We start from the raw sequence: 19123 nt of genomic DNA on the forward strand, positions 1-19123 counted from the left end.
CTCCATCCCCACCAGCCTGCTCCTGCACCGAGCCACTGCCCTGGAAATGGGTTTATATCCAGCTCTCACCTTGGAGTGCAGGAGCCACGAGAGTAGGAACCCTGTGGGATGCTGGGGAGGGAATGAGGCTGCTGGGCTCCCTGAATACTGGCCCCGGAGGGAGCACACCCCAAGCATGGGGACGGGGCTGCTGGCAGGGAGACAAATTAGCAGGAAGGTCCCCATTGCCACCCAGGACCTGGAAACTTGTGTGGTTGGGGGGTTCTGGTCCTTGTAGCACCCTCAGAGAGCACAGACCCCTCTGGGAGCAGCGATGCCCCAGCATGCGGACCACTGGGGTAGGTGGCTTGGGCCAGTGCAGTGATGCTGAGGGACAGGACTGGCCTGGACCAGGCAAGGAGATGGAGGTTCCTTTGCTACCAGCACAGCCAGCATACCCAGGAGTCTTCAGCCCACCTGTACTTGTCTGTGGGCAGCACAGTCTGCAGGCCAAGGCAGGCAGTGCCACGCTGTCCCTGGGGAGGTTGCTGTTGTCTGGGAGCACCGAGTGTGGCAGGTGCCCAGCAAATGGCCCTCCCCACCACGCTCTGCCACAGGTGCGGGTCTTCACCTTCTCCGTCGGGCAGCACAACTACGACGTGACCCCCCTGCAGTGGATGGCCTGTGCCAACAAAGGTGAGCGGGGCTGGCACCCAACAGCCACAGGGGGCTGCAGGGTGCAGGGCTCACCCCTCTGCTCCAGTGCGTGATGCTTCTGGCAAAGCACTGGCTGCAGCCCTGGAGGGATGGACAGCAGGACAGCCAGACTGCTGGACTGCAGACAGCTGGATCTCCAGCTGCCTTCCTCTTTCTTTTCCAAGGTTACTACTTTGAAATCCCTTCCATCGGCGCCATCCGCATCAACACGCAGGTATGGGGAGTGGGCAGGGGGCAGGGGGCAGGCAGGCAGAGCTGCCCCCTGGGGTGCCCTGCCTGGGGGCAAGTTCAGGCAGCCCCAGCCCCACTGTGGAGAGCCCAAAGGCTGGCAGTGAGCGTGGCAGTGAGCTGGGGAACCGAGCCGAGCCCTCAGCCAGGCCCTGCGCTATTGAAATAAGTAATTCATCTTCTGCAGCTCCCCACGGACCTGCTGCCTTTTGAGTGACTAATTATGAAACATCAGGCGTTAATCAGCACAGAGCAGAGCTGAGCGTGGGCAGGGCCAGCCCCAGACGCAGCCCCCTCAGCAGAGCCAGTTGTGTCTGTCCCACGCCCCGTCCCACTGCCCCTTTCCTGCCCCTTTTCTTTATGGGATGCACACGAGGTGCCACGGTGGGCAGGTGGTGAGGGTCCCCAGGCAGGGCAGCCCTCAGGGCAGGGCTGGCATTGTGGCACAAGGGCTGCCTCCCTGCCCAGAGGTCTGCCTTGCCAAGGTGGGCCAGGATAAGGGAAACCTGCCCCAGCAGAGAATCCCAAAAGGCTGGTGGAGACAGCAGCCATGTGGTCCAGACGTGAGGGAGCAAGCCCCAGGGATGGCTGGGAGATGGGGGGCTCTGGCTGGCACTACCTGGGGAGCTCCTGCCCTGCCTGTGCACAGCTGATGATGAGCAACCCCTTGTTTGCATCATGATGGGCCTGTTGAGGTCCCAGCTGGAGCCAATACCCCTGGGTTTGGTAGCTTCTGAGCTCCCTCCCCTAGGTCAGCCTGCAGCTGGGGGCCTCACCAAGCACCCTACTGATAACCCCTGGGGTGTGCACAGGGAAAAGGTGTCACTGCATTGGAGCAAGGAGACGTTTGGCCCCCACGTCATCCTTTCCCTTGCCCTGTGTCCCTGCAGGAGTACCTGGATGTGCTGGGCAGACCCATGGTCCTGGCTGGGAACAGAGCCAAGCAGGTTCAGTGGACCAACGTCTACCAGGATGCTCTGGTAAGGACCCCCCACCCTGGGGTGCAGGGAGGGACCCCCAGGGTCCTGCACAGCCCCCAGGTATATGTGGGTGTGGACATCAGCTCTGGAGTCTCACAGAGAACATGCCCCCGTCTCCCTTGTCAGGGGGGCAACCCCCCTCTGCTGCCACCTGGGTCCTGAGGCTGGTGAGGGGACATGGGACACCCTTCTGTGCTTGTGCAGGGGCTGGGACTGGTGGTGACGGGCACACTGCCGGTGTTCAACCTGACCGAGGACAGCAGTGACAGGAAGGTAGGAGGCTGTGGCTGCCACCACCCTGGCAGCACTGGGACACCTGGTGCAGGGCTGCTGTAGGGTGGGGAAGGTGCCCCAATGGTGGATGCATGGCTGTGGTGCAGGGGGCACTGACACTCCTGGGGTGCTGCCTGCTCTGCACTCCCTCTCTAGGGTGAGACTGGGTGTGACTGCCATCCCTGTGACCCAAAATGGCCTTGGTTAGCTCTCCTGGTTCAGTGGGGATAGCTGGCAGCTCCAAGACCGTGGGGGGTGCAGTGTCCCTTGAGGGGCTGCTAGGGGGCTGGCACCCCACCCTGTGCCCCTGCAGTATGCAAATCTGACCCACACAACCGCAGAGGGAGAAGATGTTCATCCTCCTGTTTCCCTGTCACCCACCTCCCTCCCTGCGCTTCCTTGCAGAACCAGCTCATCCTGGGCGTGATGGGGATCGATGTGGCTCTCAACGACATCAAGAGGCTGACCCCGCGATACAACGTGCGTGGAGGCCCCTTCCCCTCTGTCCCTGTCCTGCACTGCCCAATCCTGGTGTGGAGTCCCTCTGATGGAAGCCCCAGGCTGTGCCCCCAGCACCCCAAAACACCTCCAACAGCACTGGCAGTAGCAGGGTGTAGGAGCCAGGAGTGCAGGCAGGGACCAGGACGGGCAGATGAGCAGGAATCATAGCTGGGTGATGCTCTGGGACCCAGAGCACTGCCAAAAGTCTTGCAGGGTCAGCAGGGAATAAACCTTACTGGCCTGGGGAAGGGGGCAGTGGGAGAAATCCAGAGCCAAAATCTCACCCCAGGAGTGAGAGATTCCATTGGCCTGAGAACAGAAAGAGATGGATAGAATAGGCTGAGCTCCAGGGTTGACACTGGGTGAGCTCTGCCTGCAGAGGTGAGGGTGATCACACCAGCATGGCATGGCACAGCACAGGATGCCATGCCACAGAGCCGACTGACCAGCCTCATCCCTCCTCCTGTCCTCTCACAGCTGGGGGCAAATGGTTATGTCTTCGCCATCGACCTGAACGGCTACGTCCTGCTGCACCCCAACCTGCAGCCCCAGGTGAGGAGAGGCCCCCTGAGGGACACAAGGCTTCCCAGGGTCCTTAGGAGCTAATTGTGGGGTTTGTGATGAGTTTGTCTGGACTCAGTGGCAGCTGTGGGAGCCCTGAGCCCTTCCCTGGCTCTCCCTTTCTGCCTGCAGATCATCAATTTCCGCGAGCCGGTGACACTGGACTTCCTGGACGCTGAGCTGGAGGATGAAAACAAGGAGGAGGTGAGCAGACCAGGGGCAGCTTTTGGGTTACAGGCTGGCCCCCCCAGTCTGTGGTTGCAAAGGGCACTCAGCCCCTCCAGCCCGCCCTAAGGAGTGCCTCATCCTAAGGGCCCTGGCAAACAGTGGGGACAGCAGCTGGGTCACTGTCACCTGGGTGCCAGCATGATGACCCTCCAGGCTGCTCAGCCATGCACCCCATGGGTCCTCAGTGCCACCTCACTGGTGTGGGTGCCCACAGGCACTGCTCTGTGGCCCTCAGTTGCCTCCTCTGTATCCCCCAGATCCGGAGAAGCATGATTGATGGGAATGACGGGCAGAGGTTCATCAAGACCCTCATCAAGTCTGTGGACGAGGTAATGCTACAGGGGAAGGGGTCATAGCCAAAGCTGCTGCTGTGCTGAGTGCCCAGCCCCAGTGGCAGGCTGTGTTGGGCTGTGTCTGGCACTGGGCTCAGAGCCAGGGCCCCGTGTCACCGTGCCAGCAGGTCCTGGCACCACGCAGGCCTGACTGGCTCCCTCTGACCCACAGCAATACATCGACGAGGTGTTCCGGACCTACACGTGGGCTCCCATCAAAAGCACCAACTACAGGTGGGTGTCACTGCCAGTGCACCCACACTGCCCTACTCCAGCTGGACCCACACCAGCACAGGGCTGGGGGCTTGTGCTTGCAGCTCCCAACATCCCTGAGGCCACCAGGGACTTGTCCCGTGGGCTGCCGGGTTGCAAATGCGCGGTCACATCATTGCACGCAGTGCTGGAGGGCACTCCCAAAAGCGCTGCCTGGCACTGTGGAGCTGGAACACAGTCCTCAGGGCTCTAGACAGGCTGTGTGACTGGTGTGCAAGGGACTGGACAAGGGATACCCGTGCCACCACCTGCCTACCCAGCCAGGGATTCACACGGGTCCCTGCCTGCTCTAGGGTGGGTGACAGTGACAGTCAGTGGCCACAGAGGCAGAAGAGAGCAAAGCTCTGCATTTATCACCCCGTTTGCACCAATTTGGGCCAGCAGATGAGTAAGAAAGACCCCAGTATCATCATTTCTGTGCTGTGCAGCTCACATTGACTTCATCCTGTGAGGAGCCATGTGGTCCTGCTGTTGCCCACTTTACCCTCCTCCTCCTCACCACCACCCAGCTCAGGAGGAGCTGGCAAGGGTCACAGCCACCTTCCAACACTGCCAGGTGTCCCCCATGCAGCCCTAGTCCTGTCCCCCATGGTGTCACCCCTCTGGAACCGAGCGGCACAGTGCAGGAGGGGACAATGACACAGGGTGACACAGCTGTGGGGTTCATCTATAGGGCAAAAGGTGGTGCTAGGGGCCCTGCACTCCCATGGCTCTGTTCTGTGACAGCGATGTTCCCTGAGTTTCCCTGGATACCATCAGCATGGGGTACCACCAACATGGAACAGAAAAAAGTCACCACTCTCCTCCTGACACCTGTGGTTTGGGGTGCCATCACCTCTGCCATGCTTGCTGCAATGCTCAGACCATGCTGCTCAGTGCAGACAGGACGAGCTGGATGGGTATTTGGGGGACAAAGTCCAAATCCCAGTGGCTCTGGTGCAGGTGGGACATCCAATGAAAGTCAGGAATGTGGCCCTCACCAGCTTATCCCTGGCAACACCTGGCACAAGCACTGTCACCAAAGGCCACTGGCCGCTGCAGCTGCCACTGAAAAGCCCAGTTCCCTCTGTCAGCTTGTCCTGTGGATTCAGCAGCTCCAGCACCACTTCCTGCCACCTCCTTTCCCAGCACTGTCCCACACTGCCAGACTCCTGGCTGGTGGGCCCCTCTCCTTCCTCGCTCACCTGACTCCAGGTGCCTGCATAATGGTTGTCATTGGTTTCTCCTCTCTGGGAAGGTTTTGTCCCTTCTTTCGAGGGCTGTGTCTCTTCCTGCCTTCCTCCCTCACAGGGGTGTCGTGTTCCTCTTCCGCATGCATCTCCCTTGGTTCCTGGGCTGGCACATCCTGCCCATCTCAGCTCTGGCTGGACAGGCATGCCACCTTCTGTGCTCAGGGTGCCCTCAGGATGGCCCTGGGTGCCACCAGGATGACCCTACGTGTTCTGGGAATGGCCATGAGTGCTCTGGGGATGAACTTGGCTACCCCAGGATGGCAGTAGGTGTGCTGGGGGTGACCCTGGGAGCCACCGGTCCTGTGTGCTCCTGGGTCCCCCAGGACAACCCTGGGTGCTGTGGGGATGACCCTGGATGCCCCAGAACAGTGCTGGCTGCAGTTCCCAGAGAAAAGGATTGAGCAGGCTGTGCAAGAGGCCAGTGGGGCTGCTGCCTGCCATCAGCTGGGATGAGCTGCTGCCAGGAGGTGCCAGGCAGGGACTGGGAGCTGGCCAAGGATTCTGAGTGGCTCTAAAGCCTTACACCACGTGTCTGCTCTCCCTCTCCACAGCCTGGGGCTGGTTCTGCCTCCCTACAGCACCTACTACATCCAGGCCAACCTCAGCGACCAGATCCTGCAAGTGAAGTGTAAGTAGCCGCTGGCTCTCCCCGCTGCCCTCTTGCACCCCCGCTCACCCCACACCAGCCCGCGGCTGTCAGGGGGAGAAACACGAAGCAAAGACTTGTGAAAAGAGATAGGGATCACTGTGAGAGGCAAAAAAAAAGAGCAGAGTTAGAAATAAGAGAGGTGTCAGTAGAGGTGAGCGCACAGAGGGAAAGCGAGCTGCCTGCCTGGGGTGCCCCGGGGTGCCAGGGTTTGGTCCTTTTGCTTTGCACCCCAAAACCCCAGCCCTGGGCTGCAGGCAGGCGCTGCCGGCGCAGGCAGGGATGTGCTGCCTGTTCGCCTCCTGGGGATGAGGGAGGACGCTGTAGCAGCCAGTTAATTTGTGAGCCTGGGAAAGTTTGCATGGATCTCTTTAATTTCCTTTGGTTTATTACGATTCTTTGGTTTTGGTTTAAGCCATTTATTCTTTTTATGAGTTCGGTTTCGGTTAGTTTCAGTTTTTGTTTGGAATTAATCTGTGTACGTGTGTGTTAGCCTGGCCCCCCCTTTCTCTCTCTTTCTCTCTCCCCTGACCCCCAAGCCTTTTTCCCACCTCAGGTCCACACTGCTCCCGGGGACCCTCTCCCCCATGGGAGAACCCGACCCTCGCCCTCTCCCCTCCAGTTCCCCCTGTTTCTCCCCCTCAGCCACCCCGGTGGCTCGACCTCAGCCCTGCTCCAGATCCGGCCCCTGCCACCCCCTCCATCCATGGGCAGGAGCCCCATGTCCCTGCAGGGACGAGGCCAGGATGTCCCCATCCCCGGGAGGGGGGATCCCCCCATCCTCCCCAGCTCTGCCCACTCTGCCGTGCATGCCCCCTCAGTGAGGACATTTTGATATCAAGACTGTTGCAACTGTTTGCTACTGACTCTCATTTTCCTTTGGAGTACTGAATATATATCTATATATTTCTCTAGTTATATCTTTGCATTTTTTTTGTTCTTATTTCACCGTGGCCTTTTCTTTTCCTTCTGTTACTGGGTTTTTCTTTTGTTTTCTTCATGTCGTTTTTTGCAAGAGGTTTCCTTTTGGTATGATTATGATACACAATATTTTTATTCAAACGTCGATTGAATAAAATATTGTTTGTGCCCCCCTTCCCCCTTTCCACCCAACCCCTTTTTTTTTTGTTTGTTGTTTTTTTGTTTGTTGTTTTTCTTGCTTTCTCTCTATGGTGGATTCACACAGTACCAAACATCAAAATGAAGGGCAAGTATTTTCAGTCTCAGACCACTCACCTTCACCACCCCGTCCCCTGCCCCGTGTCCAGTCCCCCCCAGCCCCCTGCTTGCCCATCTCCCTGCCCGTTTGCCACGCCGAACCTGCAAACCGCCACCAACTCGCCCTTCCTCCCTCCTCCTTCTCCTTCTCCTCCTCCTCCTCCTCTCCTCCAGTTCCCCCTTTATTTGAAAGCAACATGTCTTGTTCTGTTCATGAGAGCTTTGTCACGAAAATCCCCACTCCCTCCCTGCGCATCACTCCCAAACCTGGTTCGATCTTGTCCCAGAGCCGATCTCGTATGAAACTGCCGTTTTCGATCCACGAGGTTTTTTTGTAGCTAGTTGGATGCCCTGCTCTTCCTCCCCCACTGCAGCCCCTTCTTGCTCCTCTTCCCCCGCTCGTCTCCTCCAGCTCCTTCTCCCCCTCTCCCGGCTCCTCTGCTTCCTCCTCCCTAAGACAACTCAACCTGAAAGGGATAGGGCTGTGCAGGGTGAGTGGGGCTGTGGGGTGGGTGCCCAAAGGTGGCAGGGACAGAGGGCAGCTGGGGAACCCAGTCCTCCACTGCCATCACCCTCTGGGACAGGGGTTTTTGAGGCAGTCCTCCAAGCAGAAACCCTCTGTGGAGGTGGGGATGGGACCACCCTGGGGCAATGCTGCCCAGCTGCATAGGTGACAGCAAGCCTGGCCCCGTGGGGACACGGGGTGGCTGAGCCCAGGGGTGCTGCACTGCTTGCCCCCACGGCTGCTCAGTGGCCATCCCCCCTGCCCTGGGGCCCAGCATGGCATGAAGCCCCTGGCAGCCGCAGTGTCTTAGTACTGTCTGTGCCCTTGGGAGCAGCCAAGTTTGATCCCAAAGTCCCACGGAGGCAGGCGGGGGGGGTGCCTTGGGCCAGTACCACAGTGGAGTGGGATGTCACCCGTGCAACACGGGCAGGATTTGGCCCATGTCCCTGCAGTGTGAGGCTGGACCCACAGCTCCCCCACAGCCCCATGGTGGGCCAGGGACACCCAACACACACGGTCCCCGGGGGACCCACTACCGTGCTCTGTCCCACATGCAGTGCCCGCCGGCAGCCTGCCCGGCAGCACCAGCTCCTGGCACGGGCAGGGGGATGGCTGTGGGGTCCACAGCAGCGCAGGGAGGGACACGGGGGACAGGGTCAGGCGGGCAGGACAGCGGGGAGGTGGAAGTGTCAACCTCAGCCCTGTTCTATCAGCCTTGAGTTGCCTCCTCCCGGCGCCCCTGTGATGGCAATGCTGATGGACCAAGTACGAGTGTTTTGTACTCCTTTCCTTCTCCTCCTCTTCTTCCTCTCATCGGCTTGTATCCAGCCCCTGCCTACAGCCCTCGGAGAGTAACAGTCCAACCTCTGGCTGTGCCGTGCAATGCACCAGGAGCCGGCGGGAGGGCGAGGGGGTGGCGGTGCCCGCCAGGGGGGGATGTTGTCCCCGGGATGTCCCATAGCACCCCTCGATGCACCCCCTAACCCGGCTCGCCCCCACGAGCTGAGCCCCGCATCCGCTGCCCCTCTACCGAGGGCACTCCCAGGAGCCCCCCCCAGACCTGCTGGGCTGCACCCCTCTGTCAGAGCAGAGCGCGCTGGCGGGCGAGCGAGCGGGCATCCCGTCCCCTTTGGGGTCCCACCGCCCCGGGGAGGGAGGGGCACCGGTGCCTGGCGGTGGAGCCCATTAGCGCATTGCACGGCCCTGCGCAGGGCGGGAGCCTCTGGTTGGACTGTCCTCGGCAAGGTTCCCCTCTGGCCATGTCGATGCCTGAAAACTCCTTTATTTTTTTTCTCCCGACAACCGAGTGTTCTGGCGATCCTCCTCGGCCAGGAGCGCAGCATGTGGTTCCCTGCCCTTGCCCACCACCCCTTCCCCGAGAGAGAGACGTCCCCCCCCGCCCTCCCAAACATGCATATATATACATGTGCGCACATATATATATGTGTGTGTGTCTGTGTGTCCCTGCGTACACGCCACCGGCCGCGCGTACGTGACCGCGCGCCTCCAGCCCGCGACCGAGCAAATTCGAGCCGAGATGGGCAAACCTCTCCTGATTTGGCTATAACCTTCCTTCCCGTGCGGTGCCAGCAACAGCAGAACGGCCTTTTCCTTCCTCTCTTGTTACTAAAAGCAGCAAATGCCTTTTTTTTTTTTTTTTCCGATTCCCTCCCCCCCTCTCTCTCTCTGTCCGTCTCTCTCCCTCCTGGCCCCCCGGCGTCCCCTTCCCGTGCTCCCCGCCGGATAACCTTCCCTTTCTGTTGCAGATTTTGAATACCTGCTGCCCAACAGCTTTGAGTCGGAGGGACATGTGTTCATTGCTCCCAGGTAGCTTTGCGTGTGCGCTTGCCGAGGTGTGCATCCGCCCCGGCCCCGCTGCCGACCCCACCATCGCCCCCCCATCCTCGCCTCATCGTGCCTTGTCCCCCCTCCCCGTGCCCCGTGGCTGTGTGTGTCGTGTGCCCGCTCGGCCGAGGGGGCTGCGCCGGGACCCCGGCCCCGCTCCGCCACCCGGTTGCATCCCACACAGTATATATGCACCCGGTGCGCCCCGACCTCTGCGCGTGCATATATAGGTATAGTTTCTGAAAATCCCTGCCGAGCGAGGGGCCGGCGGTGGCATCATACAGTCGTGCTGGCTGCGGGGTGGGGAGGAGAAGGAAGGGTAGGTTTTGGCTCAAATTTGGGATGCCCAGGGGGTTTTAGGAGGCTGCCGGCCACAAGGTGGGAATGAGGACGTGAGGACAGTGTAGTGGCCACGGGACAGGCAGATCTGTCCCCTCCCCTGGGCCATGCCACCCAGTCTTGTTACATAACAGGAATGAAGTGCCATCCCTCTTCGAGGTGCTGGGGGAGCCCCACAGCTCGCCAGCACCCTGCCCTTCCCACTGTGCAATCTCTGACCAGCCCTAATTAACATCACCTCTCTACTGATAGGTCATTATAGCCTCTAACTGCCCTGTTAGGGGATGTTTTGTCATTGCAGTTCTTGGGGACTGCAGCAGGTTGAGGTACATCGAGGCCACCTGCGGGTACCCCCCACCCTCCCGACCCACAGCAGGCATTGCTCACTTACATGAACTCTGGGCAGACCAGCCCAAAATGTACAGTTATTGTGTAGTCCCGGGTTTTTGTGGAGTGCTTGGTCCCCAGGCCATGCATGGGGCAGTGGAGGTGAGGTCCAGGACACATGGGAGCCAAAGCAGAGTATAAATGAGAAACAGGAAAACCCTGTTATTGAAAAATTGGCCTGTAAGGGGTTGGATAGGGAGGTGATGCCCAAGGCCCAGGAGTGGGTCTGCAGCCCGACTCTCCTGCTCAGGCTGCAGTGATGAGGACAGTGTCGGGCATGGGGCTGTGTGGTTGGTGCAGCTGGAGAGGAAGGCAGGCTGTGAAAGTCAAGGTCCCACAAGAAAAGTTGGTGCCCCCAAAGCAGCTCCATGAGTCCCCTTCCTGCGGTGGGTGCCAGCCCAGCAGGGGCAGGTGGCAGGGAGGAGCCATGTGCTGGGGGGTACCTGGCACCCAGGGCGACTGTATGACCTGCCATTGGCACTGCCGTGCCCACGGGCCACTGGAAATTTTCAGAAACCGTATATCCCCATCCCCGTGGGTGTGTGAGTACCTGTACCTGTGCGTGTCGGTGTAGATATTTAGGTGGCTGCTCCCCCTGACCAGGGGTCGAGGGGCCTGGCCGGGCTGGCCAGGGTGCCCCAGGTTTTTCAGCTGCCCCCTGGGCATGGTCCCTGCCACCCTCTGCTCCAACACTTGTCCTCTTAATGAGGTTTTTGTCAGAATCAGGAGCTTGGCAGAGGGGCCATGAGGTGGGGGGGTCCCAGAGCACCCCAGCACTGTTCGCAGCCACACTGCTGAGCAAGGGAGACTCTTGGCACCCTGGTCAGAGCCTCATGGTGACCAACAGGTTACAGCTGTGCCTGGTGTTGGTGGGGCTGGGACTCCAGGATGTCCTAGACTGGAGCAGGGACATGGCAGCCCCCATGGTGCCCATCCCAGGAGGGGCTCGGGGCCAGCAATGCCCGTGGGTGAGCACCCATCTCCACCTGCCAGGGCTCACCCAGCACCCAACCATCTGTGCAAAGGGTGCAGGTACGGCTGTGAGCACCTGCCTGGTGCTGCCAGTGCAGCTGTAGAGTCTCCCAAGGCAAACCCCTGCTCACACCCACAATGGAGCCCCCACTCCCCGGGGTGCCACAGGAGTGGGGCAGGGTGAGCACGGTGGTGCCTGTCTGGCCCCACAGGTAAGTACAGTGTCAGAGGCACCCAGTCCCACCAGTAGCCCCACTGGTATGGGGAGAGATGGACTCAGTGTTGTACCACTCCAGGCAAACTGGGATCCATCAATCCTGGCCCTGGCAGAGGTGGTGGCACCTCAGTGCCCGTGGCAGTGACGGAGCCGGTGGCTGGTGTGACGCTGCGCTGGTGGCACTGCAGGCAGTGGGGACTGGGTGCCAGGCAGTCTGCAGAGATGCCCAGAGCCAGCTGCCCTGGTGGGGTGACACTCACAGCACAGGTGGCACGTCACCACCATGGTGTCCCTGGCAAGCCCTGGTGCTGGCAGCACGGCCAGCACCCACCCTACTGTCCCTGGGGGAGAACTGACCTTGCCTTTTCCATCCCCACAAACTACAAACCTTGTCCCCCAAACCCCAGAGAGTATTGCAAAGACCTCGACTTGTCGGATAACAACACCGAGTTCCTGGAAAACTTTATTGCCCTCATGGAAAAGGTGACCCCAGACTCCAAGCAGTGTGAGTAACCGGGATGACTGGTGGGGAGGCTGCTGGGGGATTGGAGGTGGACGGCGATTCAGAGGGAGATTGGGCACGGGTGAACTATACTGGGGCTGGGGTCCTGGGAGCTGCTGCAGGGGAAATGTCGGGGCAGAGCAAGGGGCATGGGTGGCCCCCATGTGGCCAGCCCTCACCTCCTCCTGCTCTCCATCTTCCTCTCAAGGTGACAACTTCCTCCTGCACAACCTGATCCTGGACACAGGCATCACGCAGCAGCTGGTGGACCAGGTCTGGAAGCACCAGGACCTCAACACGTACGTGCAAAGGAGGTGGCCCGGGATGGGCAGCACTCTCTTGGAGCAAAGGAGGATTAGGATGGGCTGTGTAGGTAGGGACAGAGCAAAACCCCACTGATGCCGGGTGTACCCGGCCCCTCTCCTTGCAGGTACAGCCTCTTGGCTGTCTTCGCAGCCACTGATGGGGGCATCACCCGTGTCTTCCCTAACAAGTGAGTGTCCAGCCTCTGTGGTGACTTGTCTGCTCCTGCTGGGCAGTGACAGTGACAGTCATGGCTGTGGCTGCTCCCACCCAGGGCTGCAGATGACTGGGAGGAGGAACCAGAGCCCTTCAACGCCAGCTTCTACCGAAGGAGTCTGGACAACAAGGGCTACATCTTCAAGCCACCCTACCGGGATGGTGGGTGCCAGCTTGGGACAGCGAGGGGTGACACAGGCTACCAGGGGCTGGCTCCATGCATCCCCTGATGCAACCCCTGCCTTCCACAGCCGGCTACCGAGGGCTCGACCTGGAGAACAACACCATTGGGATCCTGGTGAGCACCGCCGTGGAGCTCAGCATCAAGGGCAAGACTTTGAAGCCAGCAGGTAGGCAGGGGGCTGGGTGCCCTGTCGTCAGGCTGGGGGGGTCCTCGTAACCCCTCCAGCACCAGGGCTCACCCTGTCTTCCCACTGCCCCAGTGGTGGGGGTGAAGCTGGACCTGGAGGCGTGGGCTGAGAAGTTCAAAGTGCTGGCGAGCAACCGGACGGACCGTGACCAGCTGGGCACCCGCCGAGTATGTCCTGGGACTGGCACAGCATGGGAATGGGGATGGGGACAGGATGGGGGGAGCTCTGCTTGTTGGTGAGCACTGCTGGGACATGGTGCCTGTGGTTGCACTGGGTGTGTTCCTCCCGCACAGCCCTGCCCGTCACCCTGCTCGGGGCACCTGTCCCCAGCCCCTGGGGACACCACCCCGTGTGTCCCCTTCTGGCCAGGAGGACAGCTCTGGGGTGATGACCATCCTGCTAACCTGTCCCTCTGCCCTGGTTTCGGTTGACAGTGCGACCCCTCGACCAGCTGTGAGATGGACTGTGAGGCCAACAACAAGGTGGGTGGTGGGCAGGGGTGGGGGCAGCTGGTGGGGGAGTAGAGGGTGACTGGGAGGGCTCCCTGTCCCCTGCTCACCCTGCCTGGGCACACACCCTGTCCCCTGTTGCTCTTGGAGCTCAGCCAGCCCCTGACCCACCTTTCAGCAATGAAGCCCCAGGGCTTACCCTATGAACTGTGGACGCCCCCTGAGAGGGCTGTGAAACCCCCCAGGGTGGTGGTGTCTCCTGCTCCCTGCACCCAGCACAGATGCTTCTGGCACCAAGATGCTTGGGGACACTGTGCTGGGCCCCCTGTCTGACAGCCCATCGCCCCCCACCCTGCCTGTCCTGCCTTGCCCTGGGCATGACTGGGGTGGATGACACTGCCCTCCTTCCCCAGGACCTCATCTGTGTCCTCATCGACGATGGGGGCTTCCTGGTGCTCTCCAACCAGGAGGACCACTGGTACCAGGTGAGCAGTGCCCGCAGCTCTGCTGAGCATGGGATGCCAGTGGGGAGCTGAGACCTCTGAGCTCATGCCACAGGTGGTGTGACACAGCCCCACTCGAGTCCCCACCGGGGGAGTCCCATGTCAACGTGGTGTTTGGATGCAGACTCAGTGTCCCCATCCCAGGTGGGCAAGTTCTTCAGCGAAGTGGATGCCAACCTGATGTCTGCCCTCTACAACAACTCCTTCTACACCCGTAAGGAGTCCTATGACTTCCAGTCCGTCTGTGCCCCGGAGGCCCCAAGCAACACAGGCGCTGCACCCCGCGGTGTCTTCGTGGTGAGCACCCACAGGGCTGGTGGCTTCCAGGTGGTCTGTGATCTGGGGGGCCCATGAATGTGTCCCCAGTGCCCTGCATGGGGACCTGCTGGCGATTGCCCTCTTCTTTGCCCACAGCCCACCGTGGCTGATCTCCTGAGCCTTGCCTGGTGGACTTCAGCTGCAGCCTGGTGAGTCCTGCCATGTCCCCTTTCCAGGGGCCATTTCCATTGGGGGGTGACACAGGGGTGTTCTTGGGGTTGGGACAGCTGATGTGGCCACGCTTTCCTTCCCCAGGTCCCTCTTCCAGCAGTTCCTGTACGGCCTCACCTACAGCAGCTGGTTCCAGACGGGTGAGTCCCCAGGGAGACCTGGGCTGGGGGTGGGCAGGGGCCGTGGCAGGGGTGTGTAGGGGGGGGTTGGTGGCCCCTGTCCCATGGCGCTCTGCTGGCACAGAGGAGGTGGCAGGGGATGGCATGGAGGCCAGGGAGACGAGCTGCATCATGAAGCAGACGCAGTACTACTTCAGCACCGTCAACGCCACCTACAACGCCATCATCGACTGCGGCAACTGCTCCAGGTGGGTCTGTCCCCGCGGTCCCACCCCCTGGTCAGGGCTGGGGACATCCCCCAGCCTGCCTTGCCGGGACCCCTGCCCACATGGAGGCCATAGGAGATGCCATGCAGCAGTTGAGGGGACTATGGTACCTGGATGGGGGGACAGAGAGCAGCAGTAGTGTCCCCATGGGCTGGGGGTGCTGATGTCCCCAGGGCTCCTTCACATGGACATGGACCCTGAAAGCCCATCAGAGTCCCTGGGCAGCCCCATGACATGGGGATGGGGAGGGATGTGGTGGTGGGAATGGGGACAGGAATGAGGTTGAGGACAGGGATGGGGATGAGGTAGGGGACAGGGATGAGGTTGGGAACAGAGATGGGGAAGAGGATGAGGACAGGAGTGAATCTGTGGCTGGCTCAGCCTCCCCAGAGCCATATGCTGGCAGGGCTGGCACTGAGGACTGGGAGAGATCAGGGCACAGGGTAACAGGGGTCCCCACTGCCATCGCACCCCCAGGCTTTTCCATGCACAGAGACTGGCTAACACCAACCTGCTCTTTGTGGTGGCTGACAAGCCCCTCTGCAGCCAGTGTGAGTCTGTCAAGCTGATGCAGGCAGAGGTAAGAGGTATCCTTTGGAGGCTGCATCCCACCGGGGTGTCATGGCAGAGGGATCGGGGGACACGTGTGGTCCACAGGGCAGGCAGGGAGCTGTGGGGTTTGGTGGAGGTGGAGGGAGGTGGCCTGTGACCAGAGAGGCTGGAGGTGGCCGCAGGGTGCCCCATAAGCCCTTGCTGCTGTGTCCCTGGTGGTTTCCTTGACCTGCAAAGCCCCCCCGAGGGACCCCAACCAGTGTGAGCTGGTGGACAGGCCCCGCTACCGGAAAGGCCCCCACATCTGCTTCGACTACAATGCAACAGTACGTGGGGTGCGGGGGGTAGCGGAGCTGGGGGGTCCCCTGGGAAGAGATGGGAGCAGGGGGTGCCCTCTGGGTGGGGGGGTATAGCCATGGGGCGTCCCCAAGGGAGCAAAGCTGTGGGGTGCTCCTGTAGGGGAAATTTGGGCAGCGGGTTTCCCCTGAGCAGGGGACTGACTGGAGCCATGAGGGGACCGCAGGGGAGCAGAGCAGGGTTCACCCCTGGGGGAGATGGAGGGGTGAGTGCCCCCGCAGTGGGGGAGCAGAGCCATGGAGTGTCCCCCTGAGGGGAACAGAGCCATGAGGGGATGCTGGGGGTGCAGCGCTGTGGGGGCACCCCCCTGATGGGGGTTTGGAGCCCTGGGAGGACCCGGGGTGGGGGGTCAGGAGCCTTGGGGTGCCCCCTGGGGAGATCAGAGCTATGAAGGGTCCTTAGGAGAGCAATGCCGTGGGGTGCCCTCCTGCGGGGAGAGCAGAGCCATGGGGGTCCCAAGGAGAGCAACACCGTGGGTTGTTTGTGAGGGGAGGGGGCTATGCCACAGGGACCCTAGAGCAGGAGGTGTAGCCAGGCTGCAGGGGGGTGGTGAGTTCCCCTTCTAGGGCAGTGGGTGCCCCTGTGGTGCCGAGGCACTGCTGGGGGTGCCCCATGGCCCCCCTCTCTTTGCCCGCCCAGGAAGATACCTCAGACTGCGGCCGAGGGGCTTCCTTCTCCCCCTCCGTGGGGGTCCTGCTCTCCCTGCAGCTGCTGCTCCTCTACTCCAGCACCAGCCGGCACCCGCTGCCTCCGGCCGCCTGCCTTTAGCCCCCTGGCCGCCCCCGTCAGCTCTCTTTTCTTTCAACTTCCATCTCCATCCCCCTCCCCGGCCCGGTGGGGCGGGAGCGACGTCCCCTCCTCTGCCTCGGGGACCCCCGCGATGCCGCCCCGCTCTCCACACCGGCCGCAGCCAAAGAAGAGTTGGGGTGCGGGCAGGGGCTCCCTGTCAGAGCGGGGACCGGGCAGGGGCTCCCCGGCAGAGCGGGGACCGGGACGGTGTCCCGGCGTCGCGCCCTCCCGGCCGCTCGCACTCGGAAAAGTGGCGTCGGAGCCCTCCGCCCGCGACCCCCCCAGTCCACCTCGCCTATTTTTTTAGCCTGAAGATTTTAAAGCAGATCTTTCTACATCGAGTTTCCAACATTTTCACCTGGAGACAGGCGGGGTTTATTGTCAGCAACGAGGACATATGAAAGAAAAAAAAAAAAAAGGGGGGGGGGGGGAAAAAGGAAAAAAAAAAAAAAAAAAAAAAAAAAAGAAAAAAGGACTTGACTGTGCGGGTCAGTAGTATTTGTTCCAGCGGTACCGGCCCCCGGGTGTGTGGGGCAGCTCCAGCATCCCTGCGGGCTAGGGCTGAGAACAGGCAGGAGCAGGGCGGGGGCAGTGGCACAGTGGAGCCCTGGTCCCTGCACTTGGCTCAGCTATTCTTGGGCACAGATGTTGGGGTGAAAAGGAGGGGGGGGGAATATTTTTTGTTTCTTTTCCGTTCTGCAGATCACTGTGAATCCTGCCCGCCCAGCCCTGTACCCCCCAGCCCTGCCCTGCCCCCCTCATCCTGCCAGAGGGATGTGCTGCTCCCCTGGGGGACATGGATGAGCTCCCGAGCGGGTCACACCACATGCCCCGCAGCGGGACATGCCGCACGTCCCCGAGTGCCAAGTGGAGCGGGAGGTGCCACATATCCCCAGAAGGGACTTGCCAGGCCCCCCTGCCCGTCCCTCGGGTCACCATCCATGGCGAGGGGAGCAGCCCCCGGGTGCTGCGGGGGCCCTGCTGGGGGGCACGCAGTGCTGGGGGGGCGGGAGGGGCTGGGGCTCGCACTGAGGAGCTCAGGTGGGGGTGTTTTGTCCCCCCCAGTCAAAATGCTGGGTGCCAAGGAGGGGACGAGGTAGCTGCTCAGCTCTGGCACCCCACTAACCCATCCAGAAGAGGTGCCACAGGGCTGGGGGGGTCCAGCACAGGGTGCCCGGCTGTGACAGCCCGGGATGCCGCAGTGCAGGGGGTGCCATACCCACCACCCGTGCCCCCCACTGCTCCTGGCAGTGCTGGGGGTCCCTGCCCGGGCAGGCAGCCCTGGGGACCCTCACCCCCCCCCGGGCCACCCCGCTCAGAGCCACCCCATCAACCGGGTCCAGGGGAGCCCCCTCGGCACGGCCACCCCGGGGGGGCTTGGGAGGGTGCCAAGCGCTAATTAGTGCTGGGGGTTAATTAATGGTCATTCTGCTTGTAGCTTTTTCAGTGTGTGTTTGGTTACTGTCTCTGGGAACCGTGTTTGAACAGATGGCTCTGTGTTACCGGGAGTGTGTGTACTTCTGTAGTCTAGTTAGGTGCTCTGCCAGAAAACCACCACTATACATACCTATAAATATATACATATATAGTCTATTTTAAGTTAAAAACCAATGAGACGAAGGGGCGGCGTGGCCCCGGGCCCCCCCGTCCTGCCGGGGTTGCGTCCTGCCCTGTCCCTGCCCAAAAGCTTCTCTCTGCTCATTCAAAGGCGTTGGGTTTTTAAATTTATTTTCTTTAATTTATTTTTATTTCGTTGGGTTTCGATTTTTTTTTTTTTTGTACAGAAGAGTTGGAAAACTTAAAAAAAAAAAAGAACAAAAAAAACCAACAAAAAGACAATTTGTAAGATATCGTGCGTGTGACTCCTTGTAAAATATTTTCAAATGGTTTATTACAGAGACTCAGTTATTAAATAATGTTCATATTTTCACTTCACAGGCGGTGGCTGCATCATTGCCTGGGGGAGGGTGGGCACGGCCAGGGGGGGCACAGCATGTGGGGTGGCACAGGATATTTGGGGGGCTGCTGCCTTCGCACGTGCTGCATCTCTGTGAGGCTGACGGGCAGGGATTTGGGCACAGGCAGGGGCGCAGCAGAGCCGTGGGTTCGCAGAGCCCCACACGCAGCACAGGAGGGGCTGGGGGCAGCAGGGGCTCAGCCTCTTCCCAACCCTCCCCAGGCTCCCCCATCTCCCTGTGTCCCCTCAGGACTGTGTTGCCCCTTCCCCAAATCCCCATGTCCACTCTCCCCACTCCACGTCCCCTTGTGTCTGTGTCCCCACAGCCCTGTCCCATGGGTTCAATGTCCCCGAGTGCCCCCTGTGCACAGCCCACCCGCGTCCATGTCCCTTCTTCCCAGGGTTTGTGCCCCCCGTGTCCACCTCCCCATGACCGTCCCCCTCACGGCCACATAACCGTGTTCTGCCACCCAGACAGACACCTACACCCATGTCCCCTGTGTCCATGTGTCCCCGGCCGTTTGTCCCGTGTCCCTCTGTGTCCATGTCCTCCCCGTTTGTCCCACATGCCCCCGGGCCGTTTGTCCCGTGTCCCCTGATGTCCGTGTCACCCCCATGTCCATGTCCACTCGTATCCGTGTCCCTCCCGCATCCACGTGCTTCCCAGCCGTTTGTCCCGTGCCCCACCGTGTCCATGTCGCTCCCGTGTCCGTATCCTCCTGGCGGTTTGTCCCGTGCCCCTCGTGTCCACGTCCCTCTGTGTCCATGACCCCCCCTCGTGTACGCGTCTTCACGGCCGTTTATCTCGTGTCCCCCG

At 60.9% G+C, this 19123-nt stretch overlaps 1 protein-coding gene across 2 annotated transcripts in view; it reads left to right on the top strand.

Annotated features, from left to right (window-relative positions):
• The window catches only part of CACNA2D2 (calcium voltage-gated channel auxiliary subunit alpha2delta 2), a 191705-nt gene extending 173421 nt beyond the window's left edge, over window positions 1-18284 (top strand). The window contains exons 12-38 of one of the 2 annotated variants that reach the window (XM_027640064.1): window positions 597-675; window positions 861-910; window positions 1815-1904; window positions 2109-2177; window positions 2583-2657; window positions 3156-3230; window positions 3372-3443; window positions 3725-3796; window positions 3972-4033; window positions 5856-5932; window positions 7137-7157; window positions 9440-9500; window positions 11841-11938; window positions 12144-12234; window positions 12366-12428; window positions 12513-12616; window positions 12706-12804; window positions 12898-12992; window positions 13260-13307; window positions 13688-13759; window positions 13922-14074; window positions 14192-14244; window positions 14351-14406; window positions 14510-14633; window positions 15129-15238; window positions 15441-15529; window positions 16200-18284. In XM_027640064.1, coding sequence (XP_027495865.1) covers window positions 597-675; window positions 861-910; window positions 1815-1904; window positions 2109-2177; window positions 2583-2657; window positions 3156-3230; window positions 3372-3443; window positions 3725-3796; window positions 3972-4033; window positions 5856-5932; window positions 7137-7157; window positions 9440-9500; window positions 11841-11938; window positions 12144-12234; window positions 12366-12428; window positions 12513-12616; window positions 12706-12804; window positions 12898-12992; window positions 13260-13307; window positions 13688-13759; window positions 13922-14074; window positions 14192-14244; window positions 14351-14406; window positions 14510-14633; window positions 15129-15238; window positions 15441-15529; window positions 16200-16328 — 2187 coding nt within the window. In that variant the 3' untranslated portion in view covers window positions 16329-18284. The remainder of the gene's footprint in view (window positions 1-596; window positions 676-860; window positions 911-1814; window positions 1905-2108; window positions 2178-2582; window positions 2658-3155; window positions 3231-3371; window positions 3444-3724; window positions 3797-3971; window positions 4034-5855; window positions 5933-7136; window positions 7158-9439; window positions 9501-11840; window positions 11939-12143; window positions 12235-12365; window positions 12429-12512; window positions 12617-12705; window positions 12805-12897; window positions 12993-13259; window positions 13308-13687; window positions 13760-13921; window positions 14075-14191; window positions 14245-14350; window positions 14407-14509; window positions 14634-15128; window positions 15239-15440; window positions 15530-16199) is intronic. The other variant, XM_027640065.1, reaches the window with a different exon arrangement.
• Window positions 18285-19123: the final 839 nt, after the last annotated feature.

The sequence above is a fragment of the Corapipo altera genome, unplaced genomic scaffold (assembly GCF_003945725.1).
Source record: "Corapipo altera isolate COAL_440 unplaced genomic scaffold, ASM394572v1 55, whole genome shotgun sequence".
Taxonomy (NCBI): Eukaryota; Metazoa; Chordata; class Aves; order Passeriformes; family Pipridae; genus Corapipo; species Corapipo altera.